The sequence below is a fragment of the Bombina bombina genome, chromosome 1, assembly GCF_027579735.1.
Source record: "Bombina bombina isolate aBomBom1 chromosome 1, aBomBom1.pri, whole genome shotgun sequence".
Lineage (NCBI taxonomy): Eukaryota > Metazoa > Chordata > Amphibia > Anura > Bombinatoridae > Bombina > Bombina bombina.
In genome coordinates, this window is record NC_069499.1 from 379,748,765 (window position 1) to 379,770,275 (window position 21,511).

Consider the following 21,511-nt stretch of genomic DNA (forward strand, 5'->3'; position numbering starts at 1 on the left):
TGCAACCGGTTGTTAAAGGAACTCCATCATATTTAAAAGTTTCACCAAGCTTAATACATACCTTATGTGATTTCTCTGATCTGTGTGTAGATGAAATATTGGTGACCATGGATGTAGACAGTCTCTACACCTCCATCCCCCATGGGGGAGGTGTGGGGGCTGGCAGGACTATGCTATATAATTGTGACATTTACTCAGGTCCGCCTATTGAATTTGCTTCAATTGTGCCTTGAAAATAATTATTTTAAATTTGAAGTGGATTATTATCTACAAGTTTCAGGCACAGCAATGGGCTCAAACATGGCTGATTTAAATAGCCTGGATAGCCCTATATGCTTTAAATTAGAATATGATCACACTTCTATACATTTTCTAGATTTGAATATCATCAACGTTGTTAAGGGGGACATATGTTGGTTTGGTACCTGATTATATACTAAGGTAACAGATCATAACTCACTATTGTCAGCTTCTAGTTTTCATCCATATCTTTAGAAGAGGGGTATTGTCACCTCTCAACTCACTTGTGTGATACGTAATAACAGTGAGCATTCTACTATGATGATCCAATTGGAGGAAATGGCAAATAAACTTATTGCCAGGGGTTATGATATACAGTTGGTACACAACATTAAAGAGGGGCTACTGAGTACGCCCAATAATCAACTACGAAAGAGGATGATCAATACAAATACTGAACAAACTACTATCAATGTTGTCACTACCTATGGACCATCACAAAAGAGACTGACACAATCGGTGTGCAAAAACAGGGTATGGGTTGAATCTGATACAATTTTGCTGTTTCAAAATATGAAAACACCCAGGATGGTAGCCCAAAACTTGAGGGACTTGCTGGTTAAGACTGATCCAACGACATGTTAACAAAAGAGTACTTGGCTGCAATAATCGAAGAAAGGATGTTTTACTTGTGGAAGCTGTATAACATGCAATAGTATGTTGAGGGGTGCATCATTTCAACACCCACATACAAATAGAAGATACGATATTCGTCACAGGCTAACATGTACTAGCAACCACATAATATACATTCTTATATGCCCATGTTCTCTGGTATATGTTTGCAAGACAGTAACTACTTTTAGAGAGAGGATGGTCAATCACCATATAAAGAGGGTGATTCAGATCAACCTGTTGCGAGACATTTTCTACAACAGAAGCACAGTATATCCAGTTTGCGCACCATGATCATTGATCATGTGCCACCACCACCGTGTGGAGAAACAGAGGTTATATGCTCCTTTGCCATGAAACAAGATGTATAAATGTTTTGGAAACCCTGGTACCCAAGGGACTAAACACAGTTATAGATTTTAGTCCATTTTATGGATAATGTGCAATTCTTCAAGATTTTTCAGCAGGACTTTACATGATTGTCCGATCTAGTAGATTCTCCATGATGTTTACCATACTTCGATTGTGACCGAAGAAATAGTTTTTATTGTGAAGTTTTATCACATGTTATATCTTAGGATAATAGAGTAGGGGTGTCCCACTAGAAGTATGATTGCCTTATCTCTCCTTAAATACACAGATCTGTCCCCTTTTATCATATTAAATTTTGTAAGACACAATAATGCAAGTTTAAACAGTGTTCTAACTTAAGTATATCAGATAAGACACCTATGGTATTAAATGTTTTATAACTTAATATGATTTAATGTGAATAGCATTTACATATAATCTATTTGTTTTCTCGTAGATTCGACTAAGTTGAAATGTTTCAAGTTTAGCCGTTTAGCTATATGTGTACTCTGTAACGTCCAAAGCTTTATCATGTTTGTTATATTTGAAATTTCGTCTCGCTACATGGATATTGTGTACAATGTTGTCATGACTAGCGCTGCGGAATCTGTTGGAGCTCTACAAATAACCGATAATAATAATGACAACCTGCCCTCTGTTCGGTTGTACCACATGTTACGTCGTACTTTATGATGTTATCATTAGTGGTTGGCAGCGTTATAACGGATGAGATTGTCTGGTTGCTGTACATTCATATATACGCATGCATACTTCCACGTGCGTTCTGATGATGGCGGCATGTGTGAAGTTCGTGTTTGTTCATGGCTATATAATGTAGGTTGGGAGACGATGTAACCACTTGTTTTTAGGTTCACACTGACCTGGCATTTGCAAAGGGGTTGTAATAACCTCAAAACGTTATGCCATTTTAATCTGTTTGGAATAAAGTATAATTTTTATGAATGTCCAGCGAGTGCCATTTTTCCTGTCTTGATACTTAAACTATTTTTAAAGTGCACCCTGGCAGCTGCTGTTACTGAGAGCCTGTGCTTATACTTTTTGGACATATATATGTGTATGTATTTAAATATTTAGAACATATTTTGCTATGTGAAGAACATTGGAATGGGAAATATTCATATTTTTATGCCGGGTTAGCGCACTTGAGTATATGTGATCAGGTTTGCACGCAAGTAGGGTGTTTTATGGAGTAATACATTAACACGGTCACGATATTCTAAGTTTGACTTTTTGCGTGCATCAGTTTAGCAAAATCTTTTTACTTACAAACGCTATCTTACAAGTGCAAAAAAGCTTCTAGCGGAGTTAACGATCGAGCAGGATCGTTAAAAAATGCTCCACTTGTAATTCGACCCATTCTTCCCAGCATTCTCTCTGTCCATATTCATGCTCACATTACCTCTTTTCAGTCCTTTACAAGTGTTCAAAAATAACTATACCCCTGACATGATCTTACTAACCACACTGCATTACCAAACTGGGCTGCTTTCTTTTAACAACTGCCTTACCATCTTCCTGTGCTGCCTGGTTTCTCATTGTTCTTTTTTTATTATTATTATAAACAACATTATCTACCTATATCTATCTATCTATCTATCTATCTATCTATTTATTATACACAGCTATACCTATATAAACACACACACATATATATATATATATATATATATATATATATATATATATATATATATATATATATATATATATATATATATAATATATGTATACACACACACACACACATATATATATATATTATATATATATATATATATATATATATATATATATATATATATATATATATATATATATATATATATATATATATATATATATATATATATATATATATACATACATAGATAGATGATAGATAGATAGATAGATAGATAGATAGATAGATAGATAGATAGATGATAGATAGATATACATATATATATATATATATATATATACGGGTATATATATATATATATATATATATATATATATATATATACACACCTATACATATTCAGTTGACTATTTTATTCTCAAAATGAGGATTGGTGTTTTGCAAACTGTCTCACCTCAAAAACTGCTAATTAGAATTCTAAAAAAGAAAACTTTTGCCAAGTGTATCTGTCACACACACTTAATTGGAAAACGATCGCTGTTGTTTGGTTTCAGGTAGCTTTAACTAGTGTAAATTATACAGCATAAAACAGCAGGCAACAGCTGTCTATTAAGGCATCCATGTTTCTATCCTTCTGAAGATTAAACACACCAGGTAGTACTAAAAAAAACCTGATTTGTGACAAATGCATAACCTTTGTGGAGATTAGATTTGTTTTATTTTAAGTAACACTCAAAATGTGTTTCCTTTTAGATAATATTTGAAGGCTCAGAATCACCTTCAGCTCTTCATAAATATGAATTCTACTCTTTTCTCATCACCTCGGGATACATTACAAAACATTGCATCTCAGTTTGGATGTAGCCTGCATGATGAGACGCTGGCACTTCATTTGGATGAGCGAGATGAATTAAGACACCTTAGACAATGTTTTCACATTCCAAAAAATGCAGATCTACCAACAAGTAAGATTTTGTGTAATCCTATTAAAAGATGAACGCAAGTATTAAAGGGACATTGTGCTCAAAATATTTCTATCTTACCTATGGGACATCAGCAATTAAATATTTTAAACTATGTTCTTTCATGAAAAAGTGTAGTCAAAAGTTGTTTAAGTTTAAAACTATCAGTAAATATGTATTGGTGTAGATCGGTGGTTCTCCACCAAAGTGACCTCAAGGCCCGGTAAATTTTAGCTGTACATGTCCAGGGCCCGGGTAGTTGTGTATATATATATATATATATATATATATATATATATATATATATATATATATATATATTTATATATATATATATATATATATAAAAATATATATATATATATATATATATATATATATATATATATATATATATATATATATATATATATATATATATATATATATATATACATATATATATATATATATATATATATATATATATATATATATATATATATATATATATATATATATAGTAAGCATCAGGGATTTTCCCTATCAGTAACTAAGCAGTTCAGTGTGGGTTTAGTGGGGGCCCTGGAGTGTGGGGGTCCTGCCGAGGGTCTGTCGCTGTGAGAGCCATGGAGTGTGAGGTCTGGCCCTGGAGGTTGGGGGCCCTTTCTTTGGCCTTTAATGTTGGGGGTCCTGGCTCTGGAGGTTGATGGGCTTGTTGGGGTTAGGGCAGGGAGGCTACCATGTTAATTTGCATACATTTGAATACATTTGGGTCAGTGTGAGACAGTTTTCCTGTGGCCTTGATTGGTCTCAGTCTGCCTCTTGTGTGCAGTGGGGTAAGAGTGTGCAGTGGGGGCATGACAGGTCAGGGCCCACCAGCAGGGCTATCATGGCCCGGTACTGGGCCACGGCCCGGCTGTTGAGAAACCGGGGTGTAGATAATACTCAGAGATATCCATTGCTTACTGGATGACAGGGACAGCTATCACAGCTATATTGGAAGAGATGGACATAGCACAAGCCTTAGGCGAAAAAAATGGTTTATTATGTAAATGACCACATATTTTAAAAGGATAGTAAACACCAAAAATGTTATTGTTTAAAAAGATAGATGATTCTTTTTATTTACCATTCCCCAGTTTTGCATAACCAATACTGTTGCAGAAATATACTTTTTACCTTTGTAATTACCTTGTATCTAAGCTTCTGCTGACTGCCACCTTATCTTAGATCTTTTGACAGACTTGCATATCAGGAAATTAGTGCTTAAATATATCTATGTGTGTGAGCATAATGTTATTTATATGAAACACATGAACTAACACCCTCTAGCTGTGAAAAACTGTCAAATGCATCAAATAAGAGGGGCCTTCAAGAGCTTAGAAATTAGCATATGAGCCTATCTAGGTTTAGCTTTCCACTAAGAATACCAAGAGAACAAAGCAAATTTGATGATAAAAGTAAATTGTAAAGTTGTTTAAAATGACATGCCCTACCTGAATCATGAAAGTTTATTTTGGACTACACTTTCACTTTAAGTAAAATGAATGAAATACATTTTGAAAAACCTTTTTTGATCAAAAAAAACTTAATACAATAAGCTACATTTTTTCTATTGCTTATGCAGATTGGGAGCTCTTGTGGAGCAGGACATGGGCTGCATAAGCATTTTATCCCAAGAGCAGGCAGACAAGCTCTCTGAATGGTAACATTGTCCAACTGCAATTTATTAAGTGGGGTACAGTGTCTCTTTAAAACATTGTGCAGCAATGAGCTGTAACCCTTTTTGGGGGCCAGGGGTAACATTTGTAAATATAACATGTGAGCGATAAAAGATATGTTGAACAACCAATACAAAGGACGGAATTAAAGCTTATTAATATGAAAATAATGTAGTTTTCTGTTAGTACCATTTATTTGTTACATAATATGTAACAGATGAAAGCTTTTGACGCTCTCTTAAGCTGATGAAAGTACCACACAAAGCTGACTTACAGCTCTTGCACTAATGCAAAAATACATCTCAACAATTTTCTTAAAAAAAAAAAAAACCTATGAAGTTTATATTAATGTTGAATGTGCATGTCTACATCAAAAGCAGGCCTTAATCTAATGCACCATTATTTCCTTTTGTGCAAGCGCCAAGTCACGCTCTTTTCAGTCATTGGTGCTAAATGTGTGTAATGGTGTATGTAGGTGGGCTACAATGCAATTAGTGGGGGAAACTGTATAACCTGTATATTTGCCAAGAGACAAATTGATGCAGAGTTCAATTTTTCATTTTTTTGCTCATGATTCAAATGTGATTTTATTCAAGTCTGAAAAGAGATTTACTACAGGGACAGGCAAATTGTATTGTAGTAAGGGGAATTTTGTATAAAAGAAACAGAAATTTGTCACTAGCAATAAAACATGAATACATTTTCATTTAGATACTTGGTTTCTGTTGGAAAAAAAGAATGTTTTCAATGAGAAAAAGGGAGTATTTTATTAAAAAAAAGACTGTTCTTGTCAGTTCGAACTTCTTTAGTCTAAACATAACCTCAGGATAGCACAGTGTGAGCAAACAGAGGCCTTTGTATGTGAGTCATCCTTTTTCAGAAAAAAGACCTTTTTTTTCAAATAAAGGGCCTCTGATTTCTATAGCTGATGAAATGCTGTGGGAACGACAGATTCCATTCAAGTAACAATATATCTATATCAATATATAATATCACCCAAAAATAGATAATATGTGGGCCTCTTTCCATTTGAAAAAGAGAAATTTCTACTTGGAAATGTAAGTGATTTATGACGCACCATGTGCCTTTAAAGGGACATAGAGCTATATAACTGACTATTATTTAATTTTAAAGCATTGAATAGAATGATTTCAACAAGTAGTTTTGAGTCAGAGCTGTCATGTCACTGTTAGGCGGAATGACACACTATTTGATGTCTGTTCAACAGATCTCACAATGTATTAGTAAAATAACACTATGAAATAAAGTTCTATTACCCAGGCTTAAAAATATATATTTAAATTTGCCTTATCTAACAATTAGGATCATTCAATTCAAAATGTGTAATTATGCATAATAATAATAATAATAATAATACAGGTAATAATAATAATAAAAATTTTCAATGCACTTTCAAACCAAAAAATGGTGCTTTAAATCAATTAAAGGGACATGAAAGCCAGATTAACATAGAGCACACATTGGCAGATTACATATATTATTAATTTTGCTTCATCCTCTTGGTATCCTTTCTTGAAGCAGCAGCAATGCACTATTGGGAGCTAGCTGAACACATCAGTAAGCCAATCACAAGAGGCATTTATGTGCAGTCCCAAATCAGCAACTAGCTGCTGAGCCTACCTAGGTTTGCTTTTCACCCAAGGATACCAAGAGTAAAAGCAAATAAGATTAAAAAAAGTAAATTGTTTTTTTTTAAATGTATGCTCTATCTGAATCATGAAACTAAATTTTAATCCATTTTTAAAGTATTAAAAGTAAGAATTAATTATATTTTATTTAAGTTTTTGTTTTGTGTGGAAGATATCATTGATCACTGTACATCACACACCTGCCAGTGGTAGTAATCTTATGATAGATTATCTTCTGTTATACTATTTCAGTAGCAATTTAATACCCATAAAACTACACTTTAAAACAGTAACATTTTAACTTTGGCATTACTTCTCTTTAAAACATGGTATAGAGATACATTATTTAAAAGTCTATTTTATTAATGAAATAAGCATAATTAGAAGTGCTCTAAAGAATTCTTATATTTTCATAGAAGCAGGGGTAGTTCAGCAGGAACGCGTGGGAACAGAGTTCCTGCACTATTTTCGCAGGAGGAACAGGAACCGAAACACTTCAGTAAACACTGCTGCTGCTGGTGGTAGGAGCTGGAGTGCAGTCTGGTTAGAAGGATAGTGAGAGCCTCTAGTAATGGGTAGTAACACTTCCTACAATACACTAAATGCAAGCCTGTCAGCGGTCCTTCTGTGTGATCACCCTGCACTGTGTGAAACACATGGTGATTACATTTCTGTGTGGCTTGCTCTGGTGTTATTTAGCCCCCATCAGCAGAAATATGACTATTGCACCTTAAGTGGGTGAGACTGTGTGGCAGAGGAGGAGTCTCAAGCCCAAAAGCAATCATTTAACCCATCATTGGTTTTAATTTGCTTTCATTAACCAAAGTGTATAGATTATATACATATAAATACAGTGTGTGTGTGTGTGTGTGTGTGTGTATAAAACAATATTAATTGTTAGGTGAGTGGAAGTCTTGGTGAGTTCCCACGCTTTGTTTTGTAGGACTTGACCCCTGCATAGAAGTCTTGTTCTCTCCTGTGTAGATCAGAAACCTGCCATGCAATGTAGGTTCTATGGGGGTGCTGACGAGTACTATACCCCCCTTGAGCTGCAAGGGCTCAATATATTATGTGACTGTGTCTTCACCACCTTTCTTAGCCCCCATTAGCCCCTTCAAATAATAAGTTCTAGAGCCGCCATTGCTGTTTTCAGGTTCTTCTTTGTTCAAGGGCCCTGTATATTCTTCTCATCATCTTATAAGGGTTTACGGTTTCTGGTGGAATCCCACATGCACAACAAAGAGAAAGAGACTGCAATGAAATAAGCTAAACTCCCCTTGCCATTATTCACGGGAAACAAACCCAGATGAGCTACTGGAGCATACACAGCTAGCAACAATTCTTTATCTGATAAAATCTGCAGAGCCCAATTAAGCGCAAATATGAAGCAGGGTTAACAATCTGAAGTACACTTACTATTTTAAGAATAGAAACCCCTACATTTTTTAGAATTAAATTACAGTAAAAGGAGGGCAATAAAAATAAGGAAAGCATATTTAAAAGTTGTTTTACTAGGCATAATTAAACACTAAATATTACAACCTCAAAATGCTGTGTCCCTTTAAACTGTGCTTTAGTTTAAAAGTCATGTCTTCTAATCTTGTAATCCCGTGTTCTATTATCTAAAGCTGTCTGGGCTTGTGAGATTCTCTAAGAAATCTTGCCAGTAGTATACAGGGAGTGCAGAATTATTAGGCAAATTAGTATTTTGACCACATCATCCTCTTTATGCATGTTGTCTTACTCCAAGCTGTATAGGCTCGAAAGCCTACTACCAATTAAGCATATTAGGTGATGTGCATCTCTGTAATGAGAAGGGGTGTGGTCTAATGACATCAACACCCTATATCAGGTGTGCATAATTATTAGGCAACTTCCTTTCCTTTGGCAAAATGGGTCAAAAGAAGGACTTGACAGGCTCAGAAAAGTCAAAAATAGTGAGATATCTTGCAGAGGGATGCAGCACTCTTAAAATTGCAAAGCTTCTGAAGCGTGATCATCGAACAATCAAGCGTTTCATTCAAAATAGTCAACAGGGTCGCAAGAAAGCGTGGTGGAAAAACCAAGGCGCAAAATAACTGCCCATGAACTGAGAAAAGTCAAGAGTGCAGCTGCCAAGATGCCACTTGCCACCAGTTTGGCCATATTTCAGAGCTGCAACATCACTGGAGTGCCCAAAAGCACAAGGTGTGCAATACTCAGAGACATGGCCAAGGTAAGAAAGGCTGAAAGACGACCACCACTGAACAAGACACACAAGCTGAAACGTCAAGACTGGGCCAAGAAATATCTCAAGACTGATTTTTCTAAGGTTTTATGGACTGATGAAATGAGAGTGAGTCTTGATGGGCCAGATGGATGGGCCCGTGGCTGGATTGGTAAAGGGCAGAGAGCTCCAGTCCGACTCAGACGCCAGCAAGGTGGAGGTGGAGTACTGGTTTGGGCTGGTATCATCAAAGATGAGCTTGTGGGGCCTTTTCGGGTTGAGGATGGAGTCAAGCTCAACTCCCAGTCCTACTGCCAGTTTCTGGAAGACACCTTCTTCAAGCAGTGGTACAGGAAGAAGTCTGCATCCTTCAAGAAAAACATGATTTTCATGCAGGACAATGCTCCATCACACGCGTCCAAGTACTCCACAGCGTGGCTGTCAAGAAAGGGTATAAAAGAAGAAAATCTAATGACATGGCCTCCTTGTTCACTTGATCTGAACCCCATTGAGAACCTGTGGTCCATCATCAAATGTGAGATTTACAAGGAGGGAAAACAGTACACCTCTCTGAACAGTGTCTGGGAGGCTGTGGTTGCTGCTGCACGCAATGTTGATGGTGAACAGATCAAAACACTGACAGAATCCATGGATGGCAGGCTTTTGAGTGTCCTTGCAAAGAAAGGTGGCTATATTGGTCACTGATTTGTTTTTGTTTTGTTTTTGAATGTCAGAAATGTATATTGTGAATGTTGAGATGTTATATTGGTTTCACTGGTAAAAATAAATAATTGAAATGGGTATATATTTGTTTTTTGTTAAGTTGCCTAATAATTATGCACAGTAATAGTCACCTGCACACACAGATATCCCCCTAAAATAGCTATAACTAAAAACAAACTAAAAACTACTTCCAAAACTATTCAGCTTTGATATTAATGAGTTTTTTGGGTTCATTGAGAACATGGTTGTTGTTCAATAATAAAATTAATCCTCAAAAATACAACTTGCCTAATAATTCTGCACTCCCTGTATGAATCTTTTGTCTTTATTCTCTAAATGCATACCCTTTGTCTGTGTCTCAGAAAAGGGTATCTCCTGTTTTTCACTCTGGGTGTTGCATCTGTGAGATTGTGTTCTGTTGAGTTCCCAGTAAAGTATGGCTGCTGACCTTGGAGGGGGTGCAAAAAGCTGGGGAGGTGAAGCACAGAAAGAATGCGGTTTAAGTTTGGCCTCTGAAGAAAAGGTAAAGACCTTTGAAAATGAATATTTGTCTTGGATTGAGAAAGAAAAAAACTAATCATAACAAAAAAAAACATTATACGTCAGTTTCTAAGTTGCTGAAAGTTAATGGGGATGTTCAAAGTGAGCAAAAAGCAAACACTGATTTACAGAATTTAAAGTTTAAAAATGATATCTCTGCTACAGACAGTAAAGGAATTTAGATCTTGAAAAAAGAAGCAAAGTTAGGCTAGATAAGAAAATTAATTTTACAATCAGAGTGTGTTTGTGTAAACATGGAGACTGATGGCTAGATTTGGAGTTTTGTCGGTAACGACCCGAAAAACTAACGCCGGCTTTTTTCTGGCCGCACCATAAAAATAACTCTGGTATTGAGAGTCCACAGAATGGCTGCGTTAGGCTCCAAAAAAGGAGCCTAGAGCATTTTTAACGCAGCTTCAACTCTCGATACCAGAGTTGCTTACTCAAGCGGCCAGCCTCAAAAACGTGCTCGTGCACGATTCCCCCATAGGAAACAATGGAGCTGTTTGAGCTGAAAAAAAACCAAACACCTGCAAAAAAGCCGCGTTCAGCTCCTAACGCAGCCCCATTGTTTGCTATGCGGTAACCCTTCCTACGTCTGCACTTAACACTCTAACATGTACCCCGAGTCTAAACACCCCTAACCTTACACTTATTAACCCCTAATCTGCCGCCCCCGCTATCGCTGACCCCTGCATATTTTTATTAACCCCTAATCTGCCGCTCCGTAAACCGCCGCTTTTTACATTATCCCTATGTACCCCTAATCTGCTTCCCTAACATCGCCGACCCCTATATTATATTTATTAACCCCTAATCTGCCCCCCACAACGTCGCCTCCACCTGCCTTCACTTATTAACCCCTAATCTGCCGAGCGGACCTGAGCGCTACTATAATAAAGTTATTAACCCCTAATCCGCCTCACTAACCCTATAATAAATAGTATTAACCCCTAATCTGCCCTCCCTAACATCGCCGACACCGAACTTCAAACATTAAACCCTAATCTGCCGACTGGAGCTCACCGCTATTCTAATAAATGTATTAACCCCTAAAGCTAAGTCTAACCCTAACACTAACACCCCCCTAAGTTAAATATAATTTACATCTAACGAAATTAATTAACTCTTATTAAATAAATTATTCCTATTTAAAGATAAATACTTACCTGTAAAATAAATCCTAATATAGCTACAATATAAATTATAATTATATTATAGCTATTTTAGGATTTATATTTATTTTACAGGTAACTTTGTATTTATTTTAACCAGGTACAATAGCTATTAAATAGTTAAGAACTATTTAATAGCTAAAATAGTTAAAATAATTACAAATTTACCTGTAAAATAAATCCTAACCTAAGTTACAATTAAACCTAACACTACACTATCAATAAATTAATTAAATAAACTACCTACAATTACCTACAATTAACCTAACACTACACTATCAATAAATTAATTAAATACAATTCCTACAAATAAATACAATTAAATAAACTAGCTAAAGTTCAAAAAATAAAAAAGAACTAAGTTACAAAAAATAAAAAAATATTTACAAACATAAGAAAAATATTACAAACAATTTTAAACTAATTACACCTACTCTAAGCCCCCTAATAAAATAACAAAGCCCCCCAAAATAAAAAAATGCCCTACCCTATTCTAAATTACAAAAGTTCAAAGCTCTTTTACCTTACCAGCCCTGAACAGGGCCCTTTGCGGGGCATGCCCCAAAGAATTCAGCTCTTTTGCCTGTAAAAAAAAACATACAATCCCCCCCCCCCAACATTACAACCCACCACCCACATACCCCTAATCTAACCCAAACCCCCCTTAAATAAACCTAACACTAAGCCCCTGAAGATCTTCCTACCTTATCTTCACTCTGCCAGGTTCACCGATCCGTCCTGAAGAGCTCCTCCGATGTCCTGATCCAAGCCCAAGCGGGGGGCTAAAGAGGTCCATGATCCGGCTGAAGTCTTCATCCAAGCGGGAGCTGAAGAGGTCCATGATCCGGCTGAAGTCTTCATCCAAGCGGGAGCTGAAGAGGTCCATGATCCGGATGAAGTCTTCTATCAACGGCATCTTCAATCTTCTTTCTTCCGGATCCATCTTGCAGACCTCCGACGCGGAACATCCTCTTCTCCCGACGCCTACTAGCCGAATGACGGTTCCTTTAAGGGACGTCATCCAAGATGGTGTCCCTCGAATTCCGATTGGCTGATAGGATTCTATCAGCCAATCGGAATTAAGGTAGGAATATTCTGATTGGCTGATGGAATCAGCCAATCAGAATCAAGTTCAATCCGATTGGCTGATCCACTCAGCCAATCAGATTGAGCTCGCATTCTATTGGCTGTTCCGATCAGCCAATAGAATGCAAGCTCAATCTGATTGGCTGATTGGATCAGCCAATCGGATTGAACTTGATTCTGATTGGCTGATTCCATCAGCCAATCAGAATATTCCTACCTTAATTCCGATTGGCTGATAGAATCCTATCAGCCAATCGGAATTCGAGGACGCCATCTTGGATGACGTCCCTTAAAGGAACCTTCATTCTTCAGTTGGACATCGCCGGATGAAGATGGGTCCGCGTCGGAGGTCTTCAGGATGGAGCCGGTCCTCATCGGATGAAGATAGAAGATGCCGCTTGGAAGATGATGGTTGCGGGTCCGGATCTACTCTTCTTCCCGGATAGGATGAAGACTTTGGAGCCTCTTCTGGACCTCTTCAGCCACCGGATGATGGATCGCCAGCCCCCGCTTGGGTTGGATGAAGATTTTGGAGCCAGGACGGATCGGTGATACCTGGTGAGGTGAAGACAAGGTAGGATGATCTTCAGGGGCTTAGTGTTAGGTTTATTTAAGGGGGGTTTGGGTTAGATTAGGGGTATGTGGGCGGTGGGTTGTAATGTTGGGGGGGGTATTGTATGTTTTTTTTACAGGCAAAAGAGCTGAACTTCTTGGGGCATGCCCCGCAAAGGGCCCTGTTCAGGGCTGGTAAGGTAAAAGAGCTTTGAACTTTAGTAATTTAGAATAGGGTAGGGCATTTTGTTATTTTGGGGGGCTTTGTTATTTTATTCGGGGGCTTAGAGTAGGTGTAATTAGTTTAAAATTGTTGTAATATTTTTCTTATGTTTGTAAATATTTTTTTATTTTTTGTAACTTAGTTCTTTTTTATTTTTTGTACTTTAGCTAGTTTATTTCATTGTATTTATTTGTAGGAATTGTATTTAATTAATTTATTGATAGTGTAGTGTTAGGTTAATTGTAGGTAATTGTAGGTAGTTTATTTAATTAATTTATTGATAGTGTAGTGTTAGGTTTAATTGTAACTTAGGTTAGGATTTATTTTACAGGTAAATATGTAATTATTTTAACTATTTTAGCTATTAAATAGTTCTTAACTATTTAATAGCTATTGTACCTGGTTAAAATAAATACAAAGTTACCTGTAAAATAAATATAAATCCTAAAATAGCTAAAATATAATTATAATTTATATTGTAGCTATATTAGGATTTATTTTACAGGTAAGTATCTTTAAATAGGAATAATTTATTTAATAAGAGTTAATTAATTTCGTTAGATGTAAATTATATTTAACTGAGGGGGGTGTTAGTGTTAGGGTTAGACTTAGCTTTAGGGGTTAATACATTTATTAGAATAGCGGTGAGCTCCGGTCGGCAGATTAGGGGTTAATAAGTGTAGGCAGGTGGAGGCGACGTTGTGGGGGGCAGATTAGGGGTTAATAAGTGTAGGCAGGTGGAGGCGACGTTGTGGGGGGCAGATTAGGGGTTAATAAATATAATACAGGGTCGGCGGGTGTTAGGGGGCAGCAGATTAGGGGTACATAAGGATAACGTAGGTGGCGGCGCTTTGCGGTCGGCAGATTAGGGGTTAATTATTGTAGGTAGCTGGCTGCGACGTTGTGGGGGGCAGATTAGGGGTTAATAAATATAATATAGGGGTCGGCGGTGTTAGGGGCAGCAGATTAGGGGTACATAAGGATAACGTAGGTGGCGGCGCTTTGCGATCGGCAGATTAGGGGTTAATTATTGTAGGTAGCTGGCTGCGACGTTGTGGGGGGCAGATTAGGGGTTTAATAAAGATAATATAGGGGTCGGCGGTGTTAGGGGCAGCAGATTAGGTGGTACATAAGGATAACGTAGGTGGCGGGTCGGCAGATTTGGGGTTAAAAAAAAATTATTCGAGTGTCGGCGATGTGGGGGGGACCTCTGGTTTAGGGGTACATAGGTAGTTTATGGGTGTTAGTGTACTTTAGAGTACAGTAGTTAAGAGCTTTATAAACCGGCGTTAGCCCAGAAAGCTCTTAACTACTGACTTTTTTCCTGCGGCTGGAGTTTTGTCGTTAGATGTCTAACGCTCACTTCACAAACGACTCTAAATACCGGAGTTAGAAAGATCCCATTGAAAAGATAGGATACCCAATTTACGTAAGGGGATCTGCGGTATGGAAAAGTCGCGGAGGAAAAGTGAGCGTTAGACCCTATTTTGAGTGACTCCAAATACCGGCGGTAGCCTAAAACCAGCGTTAGGAGCCTCTAACGCTGGTTTTCATGGCTAACGCCAAACTCCAAATCTAGGTCTGAGTGTGCTGATTCCCCATCTAGAGGAGAGAAGTCTCCAGTAAAGCAAAGTAATACAGATATGGATTTTGCTTGTGCACAGGCCACATTGCCCTTAGGCAATACACTGCTCCCAAATGTTCCCAACACACTGGTGCCTATGGATTTAAGCTTCAGTGGAAAGTCTGATTCTGGCTAAGGAATGTGAGTAAACGAATCACTTTATTGGAGTAAACTGGGAACATTCTTTCTCTGGCAAATATCTTGAATAAAACTACTTTGTGTTTTCATGCTGTGAAGTCCCTGATCACAATCACAGCTGTGATTATCAACCCCCATTGAATTATAAACCTTCAGAAATCAGATGTGCACAACTTTGCATTGCATTTTATTCCCTGTATTAATTTAAATGGTTTTGCTGAAACATGTTAACATTTTTTAATGTGAAAAGGAAAATTCTGTACATTTGTATGCTTAGTAGGACATTGTTTTAGTTTTTCACCCTTTCAGAGAAACCTAGGCCTTTGGCTAATTTGTCTCTTTTATAAATAAACACCTAGATTACGAGTTTTGAGCGCTATAGAGAAAGTAAAGAACGCCACAAAAGTGGCGTTATTTAATTCCCTATAGCGCTGCCATTACAAATTTTGAAAAACACGCTTGCGCTTGCGATATTGAGATTTTAAGCTCCATACCGCACACAATACAAGCGCTGTGTTTGACGTGCTTGTGCATGCTTTCCCCATAGACATCAATGGGGGAGAGCTGGCAAAAAAAAGTCTAACAACTGCGATAGCGGAAACAAATGCTTTGTAACGCAGCCCCATTGATGTCTATGGGGGAAAAAAAATACAGTTTAAACCTAACACCCTAACATAAACCCCGAATCTAAACACCCCTAATCTGCTGCCCCCGACATCGCCACACCTGCCTACAGTTATTAACCCTTAATCTACCGCTCCCGATATCGCCGCCACTATACTAAAGTTATTAACCACTATTTCTTCTATAAGGTACGACGAGTCCACGGATTCATCCTTTAATTGTGGGATATTATCCTCCTGCTAACAGGAAGTTGCAAAGAGCACCACAGCAGAGCTGTCTATATAGCTCCTCCCTTAGCTCCACCCCCCAGTCAATCTCTTTGCCTACTCTAAGTACTAGGAAGGGTAAAGTGAAAGAGGTGATAAAATGTTAGTTTTTATTTTCTTCAAGCAAGAGTTTGTTATTTTAAATGGTACCAGTGTGTACTATTTACTCTCAGGCATCAGATGGATGAAGACTTCAGCCTGGAGGCTGATGATCTTAGCATTTGTCACTAAGATCCAGAGCAGTTCCCACAGAGGCTGAGGGGTACAAGAAACTTCAGTGTGAGGAACGTTTTCATGCTATATAGCAGTGAGGTATGCTCAGTCATTTTTTCTGGAGAGGCTGTGTATTTCAGAAAGGGTGACAGTATCCCCATGAGGGTAAGGGTAAGCAATAATCCTAAGAGTTATAGAAAGGTATTACTAAGCTTGCATAAGGGGCTAATTAAAAAATGGTTGACACTGAGTTTTTGAATGTTTTTGGGCAAACGTTTTGTGAACTGGGAGTGCTGTTAACGTTTTTTGGGCAATAACGTTTTTTGGCAACTTTATTGAGGGTACACTTGGCTTATTTTTTGGGTCTCAGAACCCACATGGCTAGTTTAAAACCGCTCTGGTGTGGTTCTTTGAGGCTGTAAAAACACAGAGTGAGATGGGCGGGGCCTATTTTCGCACCTCAGATGGGAAGTTGTATTTACTTAGCAAGCAGCAAGCTCCAACTCCGGAGGGCCCTTGTGGAAGTATTGGGCCAAATTGAAGCTTTAACCCCATTTTTCCAATCCCTGAGGGCAGGTAGGTGCCACAGCAGGGCTGTGGCGAGGTGCTGGGGGTGTTTTTTCCGGATTTAGGCCTTATTATCAATCCGGTTTGCACAATAAAGGGTTAAATGTTTGTTTTTCTTGTGGGTCAAACTTAACTACACAAATTGAGTCTTATATCAAAAATTTGAAAAGATTGGTGTATTTTAAAGCAGTTTTGCAGAACGTGTATGCTTTTTTTCTCTTAAAGGCGCAGTACCGTTTTCTAAGATTGTTATTTTTTTCACAAAATAAAGTGTTTTCAAGCTTGTTTGTAGTCATTACTAGCCTGTTCAACATGTCTGACATTGAGGAAAGTCAATGTTCAATATGTTTAGAAGCCATTGTGGAACCCCCACTTAGAATGTGTCCCCTACATGCACTGAAAGGTCAATAAATTGCAAAGAACATATTTTAGCTACTAAAAGTATGTCGCAGGATGAATCTCAGTCAGAAGGGAATCAGGTTATGCCATCTAATTCTCCCCAAGTGTCACAACCATTAACGCCCGCACAAGCAACGCCAAGTACTTCTAGTGCGTCTAATTCTTTCACCCTGCAAGATATGGCCGTAGTTATGAATACTACCCTCACAGAGGTTTTATCTAAGCTGCCTGGGTTGCAGGGGAAGCGCAGTAGGTCCTGGTGTGAGACAAATGCTGAGTCCTCTGACGCTTTATTAGCCATATCCGATGTACCCTCACAATGTTTCTGAGTTTGGGAGTGAGGGATTTGCGTGCTGAGGGAGAGATTTCTGATTTCAGGAAAGATGTTCCCTCAGACAGACTCAGATATGACGGCTTTTAAATGTAAGCTAGAACACCTCCGCTTGTTGCTCAGGGATGTTTTAGCGACTCTGGATGATTGTGACCCTATTGTAGTTCCAGAGAAATTGTGTAAAATGGACAGATTTCTAGAGGTTCCTGCCTACACTGATGTTTTTCGGGTCCCTAAGAGGATTTCGGACATTGTTACTAAGGAGTGGGATAGACCAGGTATTCCGTTCGCTCCCCCTCCTACTTTTAAGAAAATGTTTCCCATATCAGACACCATGCGGGATTTGTGGCAGATGGTCCCTAAGGTGGAGGGAGCTATTTCTACCCTGGCTAAGCGTACAACTATACCTATTGAGGACAGTTGTGCTTTCAAAGATCCTATGGATAAAAAAATTAGAGGGTTTCCTAAAGAAAATATTTGTTCATCAGGGTTTTCTTCTCCAACCTATAGCGTGCATTGTTCCTGTAACTACTGCAGCTGCTTTTTGGTTCGAGGCTCTGGAGGAGGCTCTTCAAGTTGAGACCCCATTAGATGATATTCTGGATAGAATTAGGGCTCTCAAGCTAGCTAATTCTTTCATTACAGATGCTGCTTTTCAACTGGCTAAATTAGCGGCAAAGAATTCAGGTTTTGCCATTTTAGCGCGTAGAGCGTTATGGCTTAAGTCCTGGTCTGCTGATGTGTCATCAAAATCTAAGCTTTTAGCCATCCCTTTCAAAGGTAAGACCCTATTCGGGCCTGAACTGAAAGAGATCATTTTAGACATCACTGGAGGGAAAGGCCATGCCCTTCCTCAGGATAAGACAAATAAGATGAGGACCAAACAAAATAATTTTCGTTCCTTTCGAAACTTCAAAGGTGGTCCCTCTACCTCTTCCCCTGCTGCAAAACAAGAGGGGAATTTTGCTCAATCCAAGTCAGTTTGGAGACCTAACCAGACTTGGAAAAAAAGGTAAACAGGCCAAGAAGCCCGCTGCTGCCACCAAGACAGCATGAAGGGGTAGCCCCTGATCCGGGACCGGATATAGTAGGGGGCAGACTTTCTCTCTTTGCTCAGGCTTGGGCAAGAGGCGTTCAGGACTCCTGGGCTTTAGAAATTGTAACCCAGGGGAATCTTCAAGATTTCAAAGATTCTCCTCCAAGGGGGAGATTCCATCTTCCTCAATTGTCTGTAAACCAGACAAAAAGAGAGGCATTCTTACGCTGTGAAGAAGACCTATATACCATGGGAGTGATCCGACCAGTTCCGAAAACAGAACATGGGCAGGGGTTTTACTCCAATCTGTTTGTGGTTCCCAAAAAAGAGGGAACCTTCAGACCAATTTTAGATCTCAAGATCCTAAACAAATTCCTCAGAGTCCCATCTTTCAAGATGGAGAACATTCGGACTATTTTACCAATGATCCAGGAGGGTCAATATATGACCACCGTGGACTTAAAGCATGCGTATCTACACATCCCTATCCACAAAGATCATCACCAGTTCCTCAGGTTCACCTTTCTGGACAAGCATTACCAGTTTGTGGCTCTTCCCTTTGGGTTAGCCACAGCTCCCAGAATTTTCACAAAGGTGCTAGGGTCCCTTCTGGTGGTTCTAAGGCCACAGGGCATAGCAGTGGCGCCTTATTCAGGCGTCGACTTACCGACTAGCCAAGTCTCACATGGACATCGTGTTGGCTTTTCTAAGATCTCACGGGTGGAAGGTGAATGTAAAAAAAGAGTTCACTTATCCCTCTCACAAGAGTTCCATTCCTGGGAATTCTGATAGATTCAGTGGACATGAAAATTTTTCTGACGGAGGTCAGGACATCAAAGATTTTAACCACCTGCCGAGCTCTTCATTCCATTCCTCGGCCTTCAATGGCTCAGTGTATGGAGGTAATCGGACTAATGGTAGCGGTGATGGACATAGTTCCGTTTGCTCGCTTGCATCTCAGACCACTGCAACTATGCATGCTCAAACAGTGGAATGGGGATTATGCAGATTTATCTCCTCAGATAAATCTGGATCAAGAGACCAGAGACTCTCTTCTCTGATGGTTGTCACAGGATCATCTGTCCCAGGGAATGTGTTTCCACAGGCCAGCATGGGTCATAGTGACGACGGACGTCACCCTATTGGGCTGAGGTGCAGTCTGGAATTCCCTGAAAGCACAGGGTTTGTGGACTCAGGAGGAGGCTCTCCTCCCAATAAATGTTCTAGAACTGAGAGCGATATTCAACGCGCTTCAGGCGTGGCCTCAGCTGGCTTCACCAGATTCATAAGATTCCAGTCGTACAATATCAAGACTGTAGCATATATCAATCATCAGGGGGGAACCAAGAGTTCTCTAGCGATGATAGAGGTTACCAAAATAATTTGATTGGCAGAGACTCACTCTTGCCATCTATCAGCAATCTATATTCCAGGAGTGGAGAACTGGGAAGCGGATTTTCTAAGTCGTCAGACTTTTCATCCGGGGGAGTGGGAACTCCATCCGGAAGTGTTTGCACAATTGATTCAGCAATGGGGCACACCAGAATTGGATCTGATGGCGTCTCGTCAGAACGCCAAACTTCCTTGTTACGGGTCCAGATCAAGGAATCCTCAAGCGGTACTGATAGATGCTCTAGCAGTACCCTGGTCATTCAACCTGGCTTATGTGTTTCCACCATTTCCTCTCCTTCCTAGTTTGATTGCCAGAATCAAACAGGAGAGAGCTTCAGTGATTTTGATAGCACCTGCGTGGCCACGCAGGACTTGGTATGCAGACCTGGTGGACATGTCATCTCTTCCACCATGGACTCTTCCACTGAGATAGGACCTTCTGATTCAGGGTCCATTCCAGCATCCAAATCTAGTTTCTCTGCGGCTGACTGCCTGGAGATTGAACACTTGATTTTATCCAAGCAGGGATTCTCTGAGTCGATCATAGATACCTTGATTCAGGCTCGAAAACCTGTCACTAGGAAAATTTATCATAAGATATGGCGTAAATATCTTTATTGGTGTGAATCCAAAGGCTACTCATGGAGTAAGATCAGGATTCCTAGGATTTTGTCCTTTCTCCAAGAAGGATTGGAGAAGGGGCTATCAGCTAGTTCCCTAAAGGGACAAATATCTGCTTTATCAATTTTACTGCACAAGCGTCTGGCAGATGTTCCAGACATTCAGTCGTTCTGTCAGGCTTTAATTAGAATCAAGCCTGTGTTTAAACCTGTTGCTCCGCCATGGAGTTTGAATTTAGTTCTTAAAGTTCTTAAAGGGGTTCCGTTTGAACCTATGCATTCCATAAATATTAAGCTTCTATCTTGGAAAGTTCTTTAGTTGCTATCTCTTCGGCTCAAAGAGTTTCTGAACTATCTGCATTGCAATGCGACTCACCTTATCTTGTTTTCCATGCTGATAAGGTGGTTTTGCGTACCAAACCTTGATTCCTTCATAAGGTTGTTAGTAATAGGAATATTAATCAGGAAATTGTTGTTCCTTCTCTGTGTCCTAATCCTTCCTCTAAGAAGGAGCGTCTGTTGCACAACTTGGACGTGGTTCATGCTTTGAAGTTTTACTTGCAAGCGACCAAAG

The 21,511-nt window shown here is 38.9% G+C and overlaps 1 protein-coding gene across 2 annotated transcripts in view; it reads left to right on the forward strand.

Annotated features, from left to right (window-relative positions):
* The window catches only part of KYNU (kynureninase), a 318,611-nt gene that overhangs the window by 13,389 nt on the left and 283,711 nt on the right, over positions 1-21,511 (forward strand). For both annotated transcript variants that reach the window (XM_053698265.1, XM_053698266.1), the window contains exon 2: positions 3,662-3,873. In XM_053698265.1, the coding sequence (XP_053554240.1) occupies positions 3,705-3,873 (169 nt within the window). In that variant the 5' untranslated portion in view covers positions 3,662-3,704. The remainder of the gene's footprint in view (positions 1-3,661; positions 3,874-21,511) is intronic.